This window comes from Puntigrus tetrazona, chromosome 7 (assembly GCF_018831695.1).
Source record: "Puntigrus tetrazona isolate hp1 chromosome 7, ASM1883169v1, whole genome shotgun sequence".
In the NCBI taxonomy this organism is placed as follows: domain Eukaryota; kingdom Metazoa; phylum Chordata; class Actinopteri; order Cypriniformes; family Cyprinidae; genus Puntigrus; species Puntigrus tetrazona.
The window spans coordinates 14,983,527-15,004,672 of record NC_056705.1 but is presented as its reverse complement, the minus strand read 5'-3'; the positions used below and the strand labels follow the sequence as shown (position 1 = coordinate 15,004,672).

Below are 21,146 nucleotides of genomic sequence, written 5' to 3'. Positions count from 1 at the left end.
ACCTGCTGACTTTATGTACTGTATGTTGACAAGTACACACGTTTGCTGAGCTCCAAAAGAGATTTGCTCCAACACTCAGATAAAATCAAAGCTAATTTAAGATCTGGAAGTGTTCTCCTAATTCAGTAGACCCAGAAGCAATCTGATTTTTTTTTTTTCTGTAGATGAGAAGATATGACAATTTTTCCTCTGCCTCCTCTGTCAGAGCATTGTAGCAATGGAAATAAAATAACCGCTACGTACTTTATCTTGCCATTCTCTATGTTGTTGTGTGAAAAGTTAGTGGCGTCAAGGCAGGAAAATAACCCAAGGAAGATGGATCAGCGCTTATTTGAACCAATGAAGGTATTATTGCTAGGATATGTGTAGTAATAGTTGTACTGGGTCTTTTATGGCAAGGAGAAAAAACAACTTAAATATATATTTTAAAAAATACACCGTGTGATTTGTTTTGCACACTGTGTGTTGATTTAAATGGCGGTACAAAACAAGAAATACAGTGGACCTGACTAGTGCACCTAATGCTGACGACTGTGCAAACGACGTACCCTACATAGCCACTTCAGAGCTGGGTGGCTGAAAAACGAACAGTGGTTCGTCGTCTCGCGAGAACTCTACAGTTTGTTTGTTTTTTTGTTTTTTTAGTCGATTATGCTTATTATAAGGAGTCTCCCCCTACCGACACAGCAGTGCAGTACGGCTCTTCTCCTAGTTTCGTCAAAGGCTTGATCCAGCGTTAAAATCAGACAGGCGAGACTACAATTCACTCCCTTCACGCTACCCCCAGCCCAGTTGTCCTGCTTTTGCTTATCGCCCTACAGCACGGTAACAATTCTGGCTTTCTTCATTCAAGGACAGGCAGAGGAGGGGAAGAGCCTGGGGGAGAGGCGCTGAAGCAAAGCCGGCTTGTGAACTGGAATCGCCAGGTACAATTTAGGCATCTTTGCGGCTTCTGTGGGGTTTTACTCGCGCGCTTCATATGTTCTTCAGCCGAATGGTTCAACAGGCAACACTGTAAAAAATAATAATACATGCAGATGATGGGATGAGAATGCGTGAATTTGGCGTCAGTGTTGGAGCGCATCTACTCCGGGCATATTTACGTTTCGTTTCATGTACAACCAATGAAGGCAGCTGATTATATTAAATTGTGTTATGGTTTATATATACAGTACGTTGCTGATGCTTTTGTAATACACGAATACTTAAGTGTTTGTAGCGTTAGAATATGATAAACATTAGCGGTTTTGTGTAATTGTACAGGCCGAACCGATTTTTGTTGCATAATTGTAATAAGAATCACTGCATTAATTTTCTGTTTTTATAGTCCGTCGAGACGCATGACGTTAGAAACATGACAAAGGCCGAAATTATGTGCATTGTAAAGAAACAGATATATAAACAAGCATGCAAGACATGATGCTCGTGCCTTTAATGGTCATATTTGTGGAGCTAAAGAATGGATGTAATTAGACGTGCTGGAGAAATATACCGGCGCACGCGCACTCGGTGGCCCTGGTTCCCTAAAATTAAATCTTGTTTACCTTCAGCACCTGTCTACTTGTAACCTTCCTGTCTCCTCTGGTTTTTTACCTCTTCGTTCGAGTCGGTCGGCCGCTCGTTTGCTTTGAATCCCGCTGGTGCGTAGCGCTCAAATTGTGCGCGTCTCTGATCTCTGTTTATTGAAGTTCACCGCAAAGCACGGTGATTTGAAGTATAAGATTTTGTCAGGTTTCCCTCGCATAGCCTTTATCATATTTGATCATATTAGTCATATCAGACTAGATGAATGGGACCGTTGCGTTTGTTCGTCGCGGGTATTTGTCTTATTTATACACTTATTGTGTCATTCGTGCTGTGCATGTCCTCATAATAGCCCGTTTTTAAAAATACAGTATTATACTAACCGAGCTGTAACGATAACTCAGTGTCACATTTATGGGAACTTAGAAGTGGATTTTAGATCATTTCAAAGCTAGCCTTTTTTATATTTGCACTGGCAGTTTATTAAGAGAGCAAAATGAAATATACCTGGAATCTACATTTTTATTAGCTATATTTATTATTAGTATTGTTTTTATCCTTAGTATCACTTTCCATCTGTTAGTCTTTTGCTGGTACCCTTCATCTATATAACCAAAGCTGAGATGATATCATCCTCCAGGCAGTGACAGTGACAAATTGATGTCACATTTAGCTTAAAAAAAGGGTAAAAAAAACATAATTATGCCCCTCTCACTAAGAAATGACTTAACTATACCTTTGCCATTATGTAAATAGGTAACCTACAATTAATCAGTGCTTATGCTTAGTTGCAACAACCCCCTTTAGATAAACCTTTACAACTGTAAGAGTGTAGTACAGAAGGCTTTCTCAAACTTAACCGGAGCATATTTCTGGAAGTCTGTCTGACATATTTACAATACAACACAGGCATATTGATTTAAGTTAGACAGCTCAAAATATACAGCATAACAAGAATGACCCACTTGGTCTCACAATTACGTAGAGACTTCTGACTCAGATGTTGATGCAGTTATGATAAGCTTTTAGACTTCAGAAGCTGTGCTCCGCTGGGAAAAGTTAATTATAGTCGTACAACTGCCTCAGAGAAGAGCAATTAACGTTAACATTCTATTGTAGCATGCACACTACCTCATCAACTGGGGGATTGTTTGAGCGCTTAAAATATTGTGGTTGTAATTGTAATAATAGCATCTCTAACGCTGGCTTCAAGACAGCATGAGCACAAGTGTGTATGTGTTGGCACGTGCTCGCTACTGAGCACTCTCATATGAAATATTAGACGGACAGACCACGAAACGGAAAATTCCATCGTTCTCAGTGGCGCTCATCAAACTGTCAGTTTTGAAATGTTTTGGCCTGTTGGTCATGTCATGCTGAGAGTGCTAAGAAATGACAGCATGAACAGAACGTCATTTAGGTTTGCTAGTAGCATTAATTTGCTCAAAATCTTTGCTTTCACTGCTAGAGAGATGGAAATTCTGACTAATCTAAAGTAACTGTGTTTACACTAGGCTTTCTGCATTTTTTGGAACCGCTTGTGGTCATTACTAAACAAAACATTACTGAATTGCAAATATATATATATTTCAAAGGATTAATTAATTAACGCGAAAAGTAAGCAACAGTCTTAGAGATAGGGAAAAAAAATTGTGAAATCAAGTACAGACCAATGGTACAAATAAGACAGGATGCAATAGGTAGTGTAGGCTCTTAATTTCCATGGCAACAGAGTTTAACCTAAGATAGAATAAGGTTGGCTGGCAATAATTGTAGCAAATAAAGAACGAGAGGGACATAATATATGCATTATGGTTTAGCATGTTTGCCATTAAATTGAAAAAGCCAGGCTATCATCCTACCTCATAGTGGAAAGTTAGACAAAGAGAAAGCTGTGTGTTTAATGACATGATGGTGTGCACAACAACGTGTAATCCCAAGCTGAAAGCAAACCCCCCAGTGAACTTCATACATGGATTCCAGAATCTAATTTGAGTCTGGCCAGCCTCTCCCCCTCTGCCTATCCCCGATCCCCACTTACAGCTACCCTTGCCCCCCATTTCCGGCATGCAGCTGTCTTTTAAGATATTAATAAATCCATTGAGATGCTGTGACTGATGAATTGCATTGCAGTCCCTCAAGCCTTTTTTCACTATTGAGTCCAATATAATCTTGCTTGTTATTTTAAGATCTGTTTCTCTGAAACAGCCAATAGATTATGTAATGAGCAGTCTAGGTTAATGCATTTGGCACCAATTCCTTATTAAAAGAACTTAATAATCCATGGATGGTGCCTTGAAGAGCCTGTATTTCATTACAATATCTGTGAACTGTTTTTCCATACAATGATGGCCAAAGTTCGCTATATGGTCAAAAAGATTAATATTTGGTGATGCAAAGAAGAAACAAAGTCATACTGGCTTGTCATTTTTAACTGTGTAAAGGTGGATTGCCAAGATCACTTAAGTGATGCTTTGTGTAGCATATGCATAGCAGATAAAGGGCTGGATGGACAGAGAGGCAGATTGACTGGTAGAGAGAAGTGACACCCTCAAAAATAGAACCCCACACAGGCAAAGGAGGCAGGGGGAACAGAAATAGCCATGTTTAGACAGACACTCACACAGCTGCAGTCAAATTCATGTGCTCCTATCCCTAACTGTGCCCCCAGAACTAATCCAGTCAGCATAGCAACCAGACAACATGTAAAACATAAACATCCACCTCACAGGTGTGTTTGTGGGTCTTACAAATTGAGCATTAATCTAACAACCTACAGCTGTTTCTCTATGCATCAGTCCCTTTTTGGTTGGCCACATAGTTATATCCTGTTTGGCCTCGAAATCTGTGTTATTGTTCTTTCAGTCACACTAAGTTATTATAAATTACTTACATATTATTTAAATGTGTGAATCACAAATGTATTTTGTTGCATTATTTTTTTGTCTTTGATCTATAGGTCATACTGAGCTTGGCTCAGAACATTGAGATCGCAGTAGTTTCCCATCCAACAAAGGAAAAGACACCATGAAGACCTCAGATATTTTCCTTCTGCCTGCTGTGCTCCTCATGTTCTTCTTCCACTGCTGTCTTGCACAGAGTGAAACTGACCTAGTAGTAGCAACAAGGTTGGGCCGTGTGCAGGGTGTTCGCTTGCCTGTTCCAGACCGAAGTCATGTGACCGCTTTCTTGGGTATCCCATACGCTGAACCTCCTATTGGGAAGAGACGTTTCAAGAAAGCAGAGCCCAAAAAACCTTGGAATGGCATCTTTGAGGCTAGAGACTACCCAAATGCCTGCTATCAGTTTGTAGACACCTCTTACCCAGGTTTTCCAGGTATCGAGATGTGGAACCCCAACAGAATGATGAATGAGGACTGCCTTTACCTTAATGTTTGGGTACCTCCTACCCCTAGGCCCCAGAACCTCACGGTAATGGTCTGGATATATGGTGGTGGCTTCTATAGTGGCTCTTCCTCTCTTGATGTCTATGATGGCCGGTTCTTGGCTTACACCGAAAAGGTAGTGGTTGTGTCTATGAACTATCGTGTTGGAGCTTTTGGATTCCTCGCCCTCAATGGCTCATCCGAAGCACCAGGCAACGTAGGTCTCCTTGATCAGAGATTGGCCCTCCAATGGGTCCAAGAAAACATCCACTTCTTCGGCGGTAACCCAAAACAGGTCACCATTTTTGGAGAAAGTGCTGGGGGAGCATCAGTTGGGATGCACGTTCTGTCACCAGATAGCCGCCCTTTCTTCACTCGTGCCATAATGCAGAGTGGTGTTCCTAATACCCCCTGGGCTACTGTTAGCTTTGATGAGGCCCGTCGGAGGGCCACCTTGTTGGGCAAACTTGTTGGCTGCAGCGAGGGTAATGATACAGAGCTGGTTGATTGCCTGAGGAACAAGCATCCACAGGAACTAATTGATCAGGAGTGGCAGGTTCTCCCCTATAGCAGCCTGTTTCGCTTTTCCTTTGTTCCTGTCATAGATGGTGTTTTCTTTCCTGACACCCCAGAAGCCATGATTAACTCTGGTAACTTCAAATACACTCAGATAATGTTGGGTGTGAATCAGGACGAGGGATCTTACTTCTTGCTGTATGGTGCGCCGGGATTCAGTAAAGACAATGAGAGTTTGATATCTCGAGAAGACTTCCTTGAAGGTGTGAAGATGGGTGTTCCTCATGCTAACGAGATTGGCTTGGAGGCAGTTATCCTTCAGTACACTGACTGGATGGATGAGAACAACCCCCAGAAGAACCGAGATGCAATGGACGATATTGTAGGAGATCAAAATGTCATCTGTCCTCTGCAGCACTTTGCAAGGTCATACGCTCAGCACACTAGCCTCCATTCCCAGCCAGGAGCTGCAGCTCCTGGAACACTAGGCTGGACAAACTCAGGACCAACAAACTACAACAGTGGCAACTCACATGGTAAGTTCATTATAATGTTAAAGGATAAAGGAGGGTCACTAGGATGAAGAAGAGAGGAACTTGTTAAATAGTTAATGTTAAATAGCTCAAGGTATCTTAATCTGTACCTCCCCCTATTCATCTTTAGGTGCTGTGTACCTTTACCTGTTTGATCATCGAGCCTCAAACTTGGCCTGGCCTGAGTGGATGGGAGTAATCCATGGTTATGAGATTGAGTTTGTATTTGGCCTGCCATTAGATAAAAGACTCAATTACACTGCAGAAGAAGAGAAACTCAGCCGGCGAATGATGAGATACTGGGCCAATTTTGCCCGTACCGGGTAAGAGAACTAGCAAACAAGCCCTAATAACATACTGAACATATTGCATTTTTTATATAAAGCTTCAGTTCATCTATTAGCTCAATGAATGTTTTAGTTATGCCTGGAAATTTAACTTCAAGTCTTCTTTTTTTTCTGTCTACATGTAGTAATCCCAACATTAACACAGATGGCACCATGGACAGTCGAAGACGCTGGCCTCAATATACAGCTACTGACCAAAAGCATGTGGGATTAAACACAGAGCCACTTAAGGTGCACAAGGGTCTAAGAACACAGGTTTGTGCTCTGTGGAACCGCTTCCTGCCTCGCCTGCTTAACATTACAGGTAATGAACCCAACTGGTATATCCCATTGTAATGCAAATATATTTTTTATATTTATTAACATGGACAACTATAGAGGAACTGTGGGTGATTTTTTTTTCTTTAGAATTTAGTCTGAAGTTGAGAAACTGCAGGCTTGTGTTTTATGGATGGGTCAGAGGAATTTATGATTGTTTTGTATAGGGAGTCTACATAACAGAAGATTAAATCATCTTAAAAAAATATATATATATATATATATATATATATATATATATATATATATATATATATATATATATATTATTACTACTATGTGATTTTTTTTAGTTTTTGTTTCCCCTTTGTGGGCAAGAAGTTCAAAGAACTTACAGTAATAGTTATAATATAAACCATTTGCTGTTCTCTCAAGGAAATGCCTCGTCTGTGCAAATGTCTTGTGTGCTCCAAATCTAAACAAGTGTTTTTTGCCAACTATTACTCTGGACGTGAACCAGAATTTGAAGCAATTAAACACTTGATCTTTTAGGTGGGGGCAGGGAGGGTTGTGCGGGCCTGTCTATTGTGACTTAGATTCGTAAATTGTAGATTCTCCTGTGGGGGCTGTTGGCAGCTGTTTTCTTAAATGGGTGGTGACTTTATAGTGATGTGTCTGAGTAGTTACAGCTCCCTGTACAGAATATAGATCATTAATTTTTTTTTAAATCATCCTTAGCCATCTACTTTTGACTTGCCTTTCTCTCAAACTTCTTGCTGTTTTGTTCCTTATGTATTTTCGTATTTCTTCCCCAGACAACATTGATGATGTTGAGAGGCAGTGGAAAGTGGAGTTCCATCGCTGGAGCTCCTACATGATGCACTGGAAGAGCCAGTTCGACCATTACAGCAAGCAGGAGCGCTGCACAGATTTCTAGATAAATCTGACGTAATTATATGAAAGCATTGAACAAAGAAAGAGAAAACTGATGACCATAACCCTTAATAGTCTCTTTTTCAGAACAGCAAAGGTTGCCAAAGCTTTTTCTTTGATTGCTGTCTCAAGGCAGGCATGAGAATGAATTTGTGAATGTTGCACTTTTGTTCCTCCCTGTGTCAGATATTATTTTCTTATCAACCAATTATGCTATATGATAAAAATATATAAGTGGTATCTTCCAATATATAAGTAGAGGAGGTGAGTTAAAGCTGCTATTAGAGATTATCAAGTGCTACGGTCATCAAATGTATGTACCAGAAAAAAAAGTTATAGATATATTACCTCTAAACAGTTGAGCGTGCATGTCTGTTCCACTGGAACCTAGAAACCCTCATTTACACTGGTCCTCAGGATCCCACTTTTTTTATTCTTTTTTTGTTTGTTTCGTTTATATCCTGTTTTCTTATAGGCTTAAATTTATAAAGGCTGCTTTACAGTACATGTATCCTCACTCTGTATCTACCGCAGCTACTCAATATTTCATGTGCTAGTTTATCCCAGTTATCGTGTGAACTTGTCTGCTGTCTTTGCTTTGTGACTGTGGTCCAACTCAATATACTAATACATCATGCAGGAATCAGGAGCCATTTAATTTCATGTATGTTGTCTAACTGTTCTGGATTGTTTGTGTGTGGGCAAATCTATGTGTGTGTGTGTGTGTGTGTGTGTGTGTGTGTGTCAGTGTACTAATATGAAAACAATTTTTTTAATTTGATTGCTACTTACATTGCATGCATTCTAGTGCCCACAGCATGACTCTTCTTGTGTGTATGTATGAGAGAGAAAGTCTGTGCTTACCATATACCAACTACTTGGGTCAATATATGCATTTATATGTGGAATATCGCTTGTGAATTCACCTCTTCTTAGATCAAATTGAATATGGGCATTGTACATTTGAGTGTTTAGAAAGTGAGCTTGGTGAGCAAGACTAATGTTGTCTGTGTGCCAACGGGTCAGTATCATTTTTTCCCCTTGCTGTCTCCCTCTCTCGATGGGAAAGGCTTCTCATTAGGATAATGGAGGGAGAGTAATTTACTTAGTGCTCATTTGAAATGACTGCCTGCTGTGTCAGCCATCTTAACTCCAGCCCTACCTTCACCCTTTTGATGCAGTGGGAGGATGATGAAGGAAAACACAGGCAAGGGGAAGCTGTGAGGACAAACAATAATACAGGGTTTTAAAAGCCACCTCCTATTATGTTCTATATTTATTGTAATATTTGTTGTATTTTTTTTTATTATTAAATTATTTGCATGATTGCATCAAGTATCAAAAGAACTTGTGGAGTGTTTTTAGTTAGCTTTAAAAAAAAAAAAAAAATATTTTATTTTTGTGTATTTATTCATTATGCGTGTGGAATTGCATACATATATATATTTGCATTTTGCCTGTGAATCTGGATCAAACATTATTTTGTATTTTACTATCAATCATTCTCTCATATACACTGTCACTGTCCCGAATTTGTGAATGCTACTCTATGCCTGTCTCATTAACTTCCTGTCAGCCTGTTTTACTAAATCTAGTGTACTTGTCTAGTACCATTCATATAACATTCTGTTAACACTGTGGAAGGGATTTGACTCAGTGCTGTTAAGACAGAAGGTCTTCCAGCACAAAACAATTGGTCTGCGCTAAGCATTTAACCTCTGAATATGACTGGAAACAATATAGATTAGCTTTAAACAATGTCATAATATATTGTACTGGCTAGACAAGTGGGTACAGTATGATAATGCGTGTTTGTCTATGGGTCTGAATGACAGCTGCTTTTCCTTCCACTCCATGAGATGCCCTTGTGCATGCCCTTAACACCCCCTCCTCTGCATTATGTGCTTTAAAATCGACTGTTACCCTCTCTGACAATATTAGTGCTGATGTCTGTTATTAATAAACATTTATGGCTATAAAAACATTAGAATAGCCCCAGTATAGATTTTAATGTTAGCAATAACAAGATACACTGACAATGTAATATTTATTTGAATGCATTGATGCTCATGTAATGTCACTGACTTGATTGATCAAAACAGTGGTCATGAATTGACAGCAATGATCATAGGTATTGTAACTGTCTATAAATCATTTCTTCCAAGCAATATAGAGTGCCATACGCTATTTAATATATTTGTTTTCTTCGTTTTTTCATTTTGCTGTTCATCAACTTTAGCATAGGCTTTATAGGTTTCTTAATTTTTGACATTTAGGCAAGTAAATTAGTTGCCATTGGGGATAACTTAAGTTTATCACAAAGATAAAATGTTATAAATCTATAAATATTATATTGTAAAGCCACATTATTCTACCCCAAATGTATGTAGAACATTGCACATGGCTAAACAAGCATATTATGTTCTGCATTTGTTGCACTTTGACAACATACTTATAATAATAGCAATCACTGTTATTGTTGTTCTTGTTGTTCTTTTATTAATTATTATTAATTTGGTCTAGATATTGCCCGCTGTGTCAAATTAGTGCCAAACATGTAAAGTGACAGCATCGTGCAAATCCTCCGCATGGTGTTATTTGTCATATCCGCCCTCTCTGGGCACCATATCAGAAGCTTTCCAACGCAACCTCAATAAACAGTTATTGACTTAAAGGAAAGCTGTTTTGATTGTGTGGTGGTTCTCTCATTCAAAATACATCTGAGCATGGATCCTAGTTGATGGTTTTGTTCACCAGAGGGCAGTATACGCCCATCTAACATTTCTTTTTTAAATATTTCTATTTATACACACACACACACACACACACACCGGGGAGTGGAAATCAACGTCTAGATGGTTAGATGGTGCTGACAAATATCAGGTGTATTTGTATATGAATCAGTGAGCAGAATTCAAACCGAGCAAAGCGTATGAAGAGAAAGACTGAACCCACTGCGCAGTTTTAACGCAGCTTTGAATTTATTGAATACATCTTTGGGGTTGACCAATAACGACCGAGGGATGTAATTTAGACCAATAGGCACCACTGATTCACAGTGTCATCTTTATGGCGCACTTATGCTACCCGTTTAGTTAAGAATGCTTTTATAATTATTTCATAATGTAAATAGTTGAAGAATAAGTGTCGCGATTGCTTAAAGTCAATCATTGGTCCCCAAGCTGTCCGCTAACATTTCTAAAGCGCATCCTTTGTTACTCAGTTGTAAATCAAAACAATGACTTCAGCCTCTACCAAGGTAAATGTGTTAATAAATACGGTATCTAAAACCAGATTAAATGTTTACCTTGATAGTGAACTTCCATGCTAATTGCCTTCGTACCGGCCACGCTATGTTTTATTAATAAAGCTATTAGCTAGCATGCTAACTATCAACCTATACCAGGGTAAAACATGTTTTCGGATACACTCGTTGCTGTATTTGTTTCCTGTTTTACGTCTTTAGGTTGGGGAGATCTTTTCTGCAGCTGGAGCTGCATTCACAAAATTGGGAGAACTGACCATGCAGCTGCATCCAGTGGCAGATATTAGTCCAGCAGGGTGAGACATTGTCTATTTTCCGTTATGTCTTTTAACGTACACACTGCATCAGGCTTTTTCTTACAAATCTGAAGCGCGTGTATTACACACAGGCACATGGTGCACATACACATTTCCATCACATGGAAAATATTTGCATTCGTGGTTTTTGTTTTTCTTTGCTTTGGATTATAATAGATTAAGTTCAATGGTTTAGAAATACATGAACAAATTACTGAGACATTTTTACGTGAACCTATTAATATGATCCCACTTAGTTTGCACTTGAAATTGCTCCACGATGTCATTGACAGGATATTCTTTTCAATTTAATTTTGTGGGCCTTGTAACTTCAATTACTGTTTACATGCAGGGTCTGCGATTACTTCCAACACATTTAAGATTACTCTACCCAAAGAAAAAGAGTGTAAGAAGACTGTCAGAGTCTGTCAATTTCAATAATGCCGTCTTCCTCGAGTGTAAGCGATATCTAAAAAAAAAAAAAAATGTGATGCAGTTATAATACTTTAAATCTAGAAAGGAATGTCGGTTTCTTGATTGCCATTCCTTGTGTATATTCAGAAGCCAAAAAAAAAAAAAAAGTTTTTAAAGTTTGCTTTTGTAGGCCATAAAACATAATTGACTGTGTAGCTTGTCAGCAACTAATTAGACATTTCTTAAACATTAGAGCACAAATGAAAACAACAGTCAAGAGGAAGATTTATGAAGATGGTGGAGCTCCTTTATCCACTGATTCACCAAAGAAGAGTACCAAAAAAGTGCCGGTTTCTATGGCTCCCCCAGCCCCACCTAAAGTCATCACTGTGCCAACATCTCAGGTCGTGGTGACTGCGGGCTTACAGCGGTCAACCACAGGTCCATCTAGCATCAAGTCATCAAAGACAGCAGGTAAGTGTTTCTCAATGGATTCATTTGCATATATTTAACTTTTTCAGAAACAACTTACTGCTTTATCTCATTCAACCTCAACTTTTTTCAGCATTTTGAAAATGTAATTACTGCATTACTATAACTTTTCCTCAGATGTCACTCTCAGTGCACTGAATGACTCTGACGTCAACAGCGATCTGGTAGATATTGAGGGCTTGGGTGATAGTTCCACATCTAAAAAGCTTAATTTTGATCAAGGTAAGAAACTCTCTTTTTTTTTCCTCTCTAATTTTTTTTTCTACTTGTTCCCATTCTTTGAGGGAAAACCAATATCTGTATTTATTTCTTCCCAGCAGATAGTCTAAATCTTGACTCCAGTCTCATCATGAATTCCAGTGACTTGCCATTGTTATCCCGTTGAAATCTTCTTCACCATACAATCAGGAAAAGGAGCTAATGTCACTTCAATGCGGGGTTCAAGAAACTTGAGTTTTTTTAATCTGGAGACAGTTCTCTTTTTTTTCCAGGAAAAGGCTTATTTAAGTTAATAGTGAAGCTAGGCAAATTTTACCCATGAAGGACACGGTTTTAAAAGAGGCTGGCAAATTTTGCTTAACACGTATTTCTGTTCTGGGTCCAAAATGCTAAATTTTAAAATAAGTGTAAATTAATTGTGTACATTTTTTTTCAACCGTTATCAATAAACAATCATGACCGTTACTTTGTTTTTGGGGGTAAATTGTGCAAAAACCTTGAAATGCATTGAGTGTCAAAAGCTTTGCTTGGTACATTGTTTAAAAAAGGAGGAGGAGGGTTGATAGATTTTTTTTTCCTTTGACATTTTGTAATATCTTTGGCATATTTACCTCATAATACACTTTTTATTCTTTACACATCAAAAATGGGGATTAACTCAAGCTGATCTTCATCCAGGTTTTTTCTGGCAACCTGGAATGTGGCATCTTCCACTATATAAATGCAGCTTAAGAAAGTTGTTTTATGTTTTAATCAAAAATGGATTTTTATAAAAATCTAACTTAGTGGGTTCATAGATCTGATCTGAAAGAGTCTGTGGGCAGGGTCTAATAACTTTTGCATGATTGGGCTGTTAGGAAAATTGGTCATATAATATTAGCCCTATCAATGTTTTAACATTAAAAACAGCTCAACTCAATGTTAAATTAAAAAAAATAAAAATAAAATGCAGTCCATCCGATCTCCTCAAACAATCCCACAGCACAATGACACATTTCCTGCCCATATCTGTTCTTCCTCATTGGTTATAAAATGCTGTGGTGTAAAATCAGATCTGTATCTGAGTTCTAAAAGCAGGAGAGTGAAGATGGCACAGTTTGGCTTTTACGGAGACAGACCACAATTACCTGCTTTTTTTTCCAGAACTGTAAATAAAATAATTTCACTCAAATACAGTTTTTTTGTTTGTTATTTTTAATGTGAAGCTTTTCTCAGACATTTTCAGGCAAAACTGAACAAGAGGGGCTTTCGATTTAATTTTCGACACTGTCGAGGTAAAATACATACAGCATTTAATTTCTGGACAGGTGGTTTCCATATTGCTCCAAATACTGGAGAATCGCTGAGTGTGTCTGTCTGACGGGAGCAGCACAAACCATACTGGCAACCCAGGGAGAGGGCAGCTGCCAATATTGATGTGCTGCTACTGTCAGGCACACTGAGACATCAAGTGGTCCAGGGGAGAAAAGAGGACGAAAAGAACATGCAAATTATGCAGATTAATTCAACAGCTTGAATGGTTATACTATCACAGTAAAAAAGCAATGTTGATCTCCTAAAATATAGACCAACAAATACAGGATGTGAATTCCCAGCTGTCTGGGTATAATTCCCTGAACAGGCCACCTAAGCCACACCTGGTGATTCAGTCATGAATCATTTATTGTGTGTCTGGTCATTTGTAAAAATATCATTGGAGTGGGAAAAAAAAACCCTATGCTTTTGTCACATTTTTTTTCACAAGCCTGAAAGATAATTTTAACCCATTTTTCAAACAATTCGGACCGCATCTCACTCCACTTCTTACTGTATTTAAAAAATAGAGGATACCTCTGATGCATTTATAACACTGTGATTTATGGTATAAGCGCAGCATTAGGTGTTTTAATACTACCATGTTAATGGAGAAACTCCCAGGCTCCCGGTGACAGCACATCATGATTTGGAATTTGCCCTTAGAACTTACAAACCATGATGTGCTGCTACAGGGCACTCTGGGCTAAATAAAAAGATGACGACAGACTCCACTGGTCCTCACTAGAATAAGATTAGGCGAAATGAATGATGTAATATAGAAATGTCTTATGGATATTTAGTGGCAAGTTATAAAAAAAAATAAAAAAAAGGTTTAATGAGAATGCAATGGAAACAGATTGTAATAATATGTAATAAAAGTTGTTTGACAGCAAAGAGTGACAGCATTACTGCTATTTCTTTAGCACAGACAATTATGAGGAAGCTCGTGGTCACCCACATCTTTTCATGCCATTCTAATAATGCCCTGTGAGACTTAATAAGTGAGTTATTGTGCACACACTGTCCTAAAATGGATGTTGAGGATGAAGACAAAATGGAGGATAATAACAAAGGGGGGAGATGAGGAGAAAAAAAGTAGCGCCTGTCAAAATGGTTTTATTACCATGGGAATAATTTACTGTGAGTGAAAAGAAAAGGGAAAAAAAAAAAAACATCTAAAAATTATTTATTTTCAGTCACCCCCCCAACCACCACCACCAAAAAAACACTACAACACTACATCTCTATTTTTTTAAATTATGTACTTTTAGTATCATTATAATAAAATTAATATATTTATGTTACACATACAGAATTATGAAATTGCATATTTTACATTATCCAATAGAATAATTTTTGCAAAGAAAAATGTTACAATAAAGCATTCCTGGGATTAGGAGTCAAAATTGTTAAAAAATAATAAAAACACTGGAAGAAAAGAATGCTTGTACAATTTATAAAGAATAGTTTCCACAACCTATAAAAAAAGATAATACATCAGCAAAAGTGGCAATTATACATTAACATAAAATAGGAAGTTAAAAAAGTACCAACTTTAAGGTCAGCATATATTCCAGAACATATAAGAGCTATAAGAAGATGATAATAGAGAGAGACAGTTAAGGAAAAAGAGAAATATCTGATTTTTTTTTTAAAAATGTGACTATCAGATCTATATTATTGTATTATTGATCTGTGAAAAGCCAGTGGTGTTTTAAAAGATGAGGGCACATGACAGATCAGTTGTTGTAGTGTGTAAAAGATAAATGGCAGAAAGATTTTGTCCCATCACTACATTTGACTGTGTTCTGTGTTTCCTTTATTTTTTGTTGTTATTTTGCTTGTAAAATGTTTTTCTTTTTCCTTTCTTTTCTTTTTTTTTTTTTTTTTTGAAAAGGGAAACATCACTACACCAACATAAATGTGGCATCAATTAAGTAGTAAAACCACCATAATGGTTGTTTTATTAAAAAACCAATAACATTTTTAATCTGCTCAAGACTAATAACTGACAAAAGTTGAAAATACTAAAAATGTATTTGATATTTATAATATCAGCTGTTGTGGTAAAGAAAAAGAAACACCAAGTATTTTTGAAGGGCTTGAATTTTTTTCTTTTGAGTACACCACACCCTATGTTGTGTGATGAAGTTCTAATGTCAGCAGAAAATCAAGATTTAATTGCAAAATAATTAATTCTGACCGTTGTTACACCCCAAAACACGATCTTTAATTTTTGCTTAAAGATATTTAAGCCTTTATTCTGAAGCTGAGGTCCACATTAAAAAAGAAGTTTATCAAAAGCAAACTGCATGCTAAGGTGTGACTAAAATGGTGCTGCACAAAAACCCAACGTTTTTCCAAAACGTATGACAGCGAATATTTTACATTGAATCCTTTTATTACTAATCAACCCTGACAAACACACTTCCATCTCATAAAGGGCAGCCTATTTAAGGTCTGAGTCAAATGATCACGTCAGCACAGTTGCAGAAGGCATTTGCTTCTGTCTACTTCTGCCCGTCGTTCATCGAGAGGGAGAGAAAGGGGGGTGAGGGGTGTTAGCAAAAGAGAGGGAGAGAGAGAAAATGAGAAAAGGATAGACAGCAAATGGGTGGGAGAGGGAGACCTAAAAGAGAAGCTCACACACACTTACACAGACACATACACACCCTGGCCTAACTTTGCTCACCCATTCAAACCAGGGGCCGTTTTGGTTAAGCTTTAAAACGGACACAGGAAAGATTTCACTTACCCTCGATCTCCGTTCTCCAGCATGTTAGGCAACGGGGGAGAGGAAAAGGTGCCTGGTATTCCCAAAGTAACCCGCCGGACTCCCCTCTTCCAGTGTAGTCTGTCTCCTGCACCTGGGTAGGAAAAAAAAAAGAAAAAAAAAAAAAAAAAAGAAAAAAGTAAAAAGTAATTCCCCAACTTAATTCAATGAAGTTGTTTTGTATTCAAAAAAGCCAAGCAAAGTACTTGAAAAAGACTTTTTCATTCTTTCAGAAAACTCGATTAAAGTCACAAAAGTAGTTCGCCCATCTCAAATATTTTAATTCTTCGCAAATCTAAAGCTAAATCTACACCTAAAACAGTATGGCTGCTTTCAAAAAAATTGTAGAAAGAGAATTAAAAAGGAAAACAAACCCACACATGCACTTATCAATGGGAATCCCAAGTCTTAATTTCAGGTCAAAAATACACCCATTCGTCTGAGCTTGGGGCTCCCATTCCAGATTGGGGGGTGGGGTTCCAAGAGTCAAATAAGTGCCTAAACCTTTTGTCCACCAGCACCTATTTTCAGCCCTTAAACCCCTTTCTCTCCCTATTCACCTTCAGACCAGCAGTCCAGTGCAGTGTGCAGCCTCTGCTTAGCTGTAGCTAGTGAGGCTGCCTGAGGAACTTGGTAGGCATAAAAAGCAGGGGTTGTAGCCTTTTTCCCGGGGCATCAGTTTCTACAATTAAAATGAACATTTTCGGGGGACAGGAAAAATCCAAAAAAAAATCAGGGCATCGCCCTGGGCTCCCCTTAGAAGAGTGTGAAGTTTGAGGACCGTCGACGCTACCGTTTCAGAGGAAAAAATTAATTTCTAGGGCTTAGTGTCTGGGGCGCGTCAGTGCTAGCAGCTCTCGCTTGCTTGATTTCTTGTAGCCTTGCCAAAGCATTTACACAGCCAACGGAGAGAAAGGGAGGGAGGGGGGAACAAAAGAGGGAGAAGGCTCGACTGCAAAGACGCACAGAAAGGGGGATATGAAACTAGGAAAAGTGTTATGCGCTCGTGGTGTACTTTTGCGTTAAACTGCGGGCTAGTGTTCACCACAAACTCCAAACTCCAGCGACCGCACAGGGGGTGTTTCGAGTCCAAACGCATTGTCCAAAATTAAAGAAAAAAACCCAACATGAATTTATACTCTCGCCGTTAGTTCATTAACCACTGAAAAAAAAAAAAAAACTAAACAAAGGAGGAACAGCAAAAACAGATGTCAACAGTTTGGAGTGCTCAAACAAAGCAAAGTTTTTACACTTTCATACTCTTTTTGCTCTCAGTGTGTCCGCGTTTTATGCAGGGTCTCTGTGGGTTTTCTGTGTAGTACAAGGCTGGCTACAAAGAGTGGAGAATATGTTGATCTGGTTCTACAGATAGTTTTACTGAGTAGCACAACCATGGTCCAACAGTACACACAAACCACACACACACACACACACACACACACACACACAGAGAGAGCCAGACAAGACAAAGACCTCTGTGATAATTCAAGTCAAATAAGCAGAATTAAAAGAGAAATGAATGTGCAGTAATCAATACATTTTCAGAAGAAAATATTACCATGGAAAGTTCGATTAAAATACAACCTAACATTTCACAAAATGTCTTTTACAGGCTAATGCATCCAACCAAGTTGAAAAGCAAATTAGCTTCAAAATATTTACTTAAAATAAACGGCTAATGCTAGATAACACATTTTTTTTAAAAATCACGATCTTTAAAAAAAATCTTAAACATTAACCTAACAGAGCATATTTATATTGTACTCTGTGTGAAGATCATTTCTGTACCAAAAGTATACAGTTCCTTGTCTTTTACCTTTTAATCCTACCAGTATCATCTTGTACAACCAAAGACAAAAGCACTAAGCTTCAGGAACCACACACCAAAACAGGAAGACTAAAAATACCCCAACTAAAAACGTAAAAGCCCAGCACTAAAGATTTTTTTCTTGACATCTGCACATAAAGAGGCTTGAATTAAACAATGAGGTGGAAAAAAAACGTACAATACTACAAACATGTACAACAGCTTTATAATATAATCATGTAAATCATACGGCAGTATGTGGTTAATCACAGGGTTTTTTCCCCCCGGAAAAACATTTAACTACTTATTTTAAACTTTTTTTTTTCAGTTCCAAACAGTCCATCCCATGCTATGCCCAGCCTCTCCCTTACATTACTCTCAGCAGATGTGTAGCAAAATCAAGGAATATTGTTAAATATGACATATAGGAACAGGTGCAGAGCTTTCATGGCATACCCAAGACCTCATCCTTACTCTGCCATTTATATTTGTTCAAAAAAGCCCAATGCCAATGAAGTACTAGCACACTACATACTTACTACATACATTCACAAAAAATGTCAATATGTCACGACTTTCCAAATCTTTACCACAACATTTAAAATGTTACAATTGTTCATGAAGAAAATCTTGTAAGGCCAGAAAAAACGAAAAGACAAGTAAATTACAGAAATTAATAAGTTAACGATAAAGCAAAATCAATGCCAAAACTAATATAAAACCATCAGTGACCGGGTCACTGTAAAGGCCATTACATTACTTTTGATAATAACTGTAATAGTTTAGGGCAACCTTTTAAAACAGCAGCAAAGTCAAGCATCGTTCTATAACACTACTCGAATATCTGTGTTTATTTGCAGATTAATAGGTTTTACACTCATTTTAACTGGTTTAAAAATATATACACTAGACGAACGGTAAAGCACGAAAATAGATTTGGATCATTACAAACCGGAATATTTATTGCGTGGCATAATAATTATTGTTTTGCCCAACTACGAGAAACACGATAAAAATCAGAGCTGTTATACGCGGTCATACGAATCGATGTAAAATGGACGTATGATTCAAAACAGACAATTCGTCGGTTATCGTGTTATTATCGTTACATTTATTTTATGGGCAAGTAAAAAAATAGTTGCGAAAACTGCATACTTGGAAACTTTTGATTCATCGCCAAACAATTCTCTCGTGGTTTTGAATGTCACCTCAAAAGCGCGCATTTAACTAACGTTACGTTCGAAGAAATGTCGTTATTCTTCTGCAGGGTTCCATTTCGTCACAGTCACCTAAAGATGTCATTTGACGAACCGACTTTCTGATTTTAAAACGGCTTACAATTAACACCTTTAACTGTCATTTCAAAGTTATGCCACGTTTTTTCATCCCCGTCTCCACTCTTTCGCCTAAAGAAATCGCTGTGAAAATATCTAACGTCGAAATCCCTTATTTTTATGGAGCGAATTAAAAGAAGGAGAAAGTATTGCTTGAAGCTTAGTTGTGGGTGAGGGGACACAGCAAAAGAGGGGAGTGGTTCAGAACATTAGAAGCACCGAGAAGTCATTGTCTTTAAAAGCTAACATATGACAAAGACTACAAGACTACTTTATTCAGTTTGCTTTATGCCGTTAATATATTCAAAGTATCGCTTAAGTTGCAATAAGTTGTTTGAACGTTCCCCCGAGAGGTTCCAACTCGTTTTGGAGGTAGTCTGCGTAACTATAGTAAGGAAGTATGTTTGTTTTTTTTTCTAATTTAAAACAGAAAAGAAAAGCTAATCATAAACAACAAATATAAAATTACAAACGCCTCGTAATTCTTTGAAACGTGTTTTACATATTTTGGTAAAGTAGCATTACTTTGTATTCACAGCCACTTTATTTAAAAAAATAAAAATAAAATCGCAATCAGTAAACGATAAAGGGGACACTTTTTGTCGAAGCTTGTGAAAAAAACGTCGATTGCAAAAACCTTATAATTTATACAAATAAAGATGTGATAACTGCTTACCTTTTATGAAAATCCTCTTCCAGTTCCTGATGTTTGTAAAAAGGAATAAATAAATAAAGTAATTAAGGGTCCTGGGGAAAGAATTTGCGGGAAAAAAATCATAATGAGGAATAATGTAGCTGTTACAAGAGTTCCAGTCACTGAGGCTCTGAAGTTTGAAAATGGCGCCAATGTTCCACTGCAGCAGCTCTACCACTGTGATGACACGGGACAGATAAAAAAATAAATATAAATTTTTCTCAGTGAAAAATATTTTTTTCAACAAAAGGACTTATTGCATATTGGTTAACATAAGCTATTCTGGTTGTTTGTTGTTGAATTGTTTGTTTCAATAATTTATAATTATTTTTTGATAATTTTTAATAACCGTCAGGTCGTGTCTTAGCCGCGGTGCAGGTCGGGAAGGTTTTCTTTTAAATTTCCAAACTAAAATCTTGAATGGCCGAAATGTCGCCCCCTGTTGCATTATATGTGCATTTTCTGGCATCATACAGTCGATTTCAAGAGCTTTTTTTGTTTTACATTATCGATCGAAAACACTGCCTAGTTTTACTACATTTTGCAAATATAGCAACATATTATCGCGAGAAGAGTGCACAGAGCCTGATATATAATGTCGAGGACAGGGCCAGAAACCATTGGCACATTGCACATTTAAGTGACAAAAATGCACCAGATGTTTACTAGGGTCCAATAATAACTACATAAATCAAACCCTACTCACTTTCTTTATCCCTGTGTAGTTATGAGTTTAGTAGGTATGCGAAACAAACGAAGCATTCTGTGTTTTATATAATAAAATCTAGTAAAAATGAACACTGCAATTATATTAATAAGCTATTGTACAGTTATTACAGTAAGAAATATCTAATTTATGACAACAATCTTTTAGATATTAAAATCTAGATACTTAATATACATGATCTGTTCATCAATACTATCATGTCCATATCATATACAGTATATTATCATTTACTGCAAAAGCCAATTGTACTGAGATCTTACAAAAACATAAATAATTGCATTATTATGCCAACAAGTTATTTCATCTATAACATGCATTACTACCATAATGTT

The 21,146-nt window shown here is 37.5% G+C and overlaps 2 protein-coding genes across 4 annotated transcripts; both read left to right on the top strand.

Moving 5' to 3' along the window:
- The first annotated feature begins 663 nt into the window (after positions 1 to 663).
- Positions 664 to 10,176, top strand: ache (acetylcholinesterase). Of its 2 annotated transcripts, none has more exons than XM_043244322.1 (5): positions 664 to 926; positions 4,484 to 5,962; positions 6,090 to 6,282; positions 6,432 to 6,610; positions 7,380 to 10,176. In XM_043244322.1, the coding sequence occupies exons 2-5, from the start codon at positions 4,552 to 4,554 to the stop codon at positions 7,499 to 7,501; spliced, it is 1,905 nt and encodes a 634-aa protein (XP_043100257.1). In that variant the 5' UTR covers positions 664 to 926; positions 4,484 to 4,551; the 3' UTR covers positions 7,502 to 10,176. The 2 variants fall into 2 exon arrangements, with proteins under 2 accessions (XP_043100257.1, XP_043100258.1); XM_043244323.1 differs by having other exon boundaries at positions 670 to 825.
- Positions 10,177 to 10,528: 352 nt separating this feature from the next.
- zgc:92664 (uncharacterized protein LOC436695 homolog) lies at positions 10,529 to 13,358 on the top strand. 2 transcript variants are annotated; one of them, XM_043244325.1, is made up of 5 exons: positions 10,529 to 10,756; positions 10,964 to 11,058; positions 11,726 to 11,946; positions 12,082 to 12,186; positions 12,285 to 13,358. In XM_043244325.1, exons 1-5 carry the CDS (start codon positions 10,736 to 10,738, stop codon positions 12,347 to 12,349), a joined length of 507 nt encoding a protein of 168 aa, XP_043100260.1. In that variant the 5' UTR covers positions 10,529 to 10,735; the 3' UTR covers positions 12,350 to 13,358. The 2 variants fall into 2 exon arrangements, with proteins under 2 accessions (XP_043100260.1, XP_043100259.1); XM_043244324.1 differs by having other exon boundaries at positions 12,282 to 13,358.
- Positions 13,359 to 21,146: the final 7,788 nt, after the last annotated feature.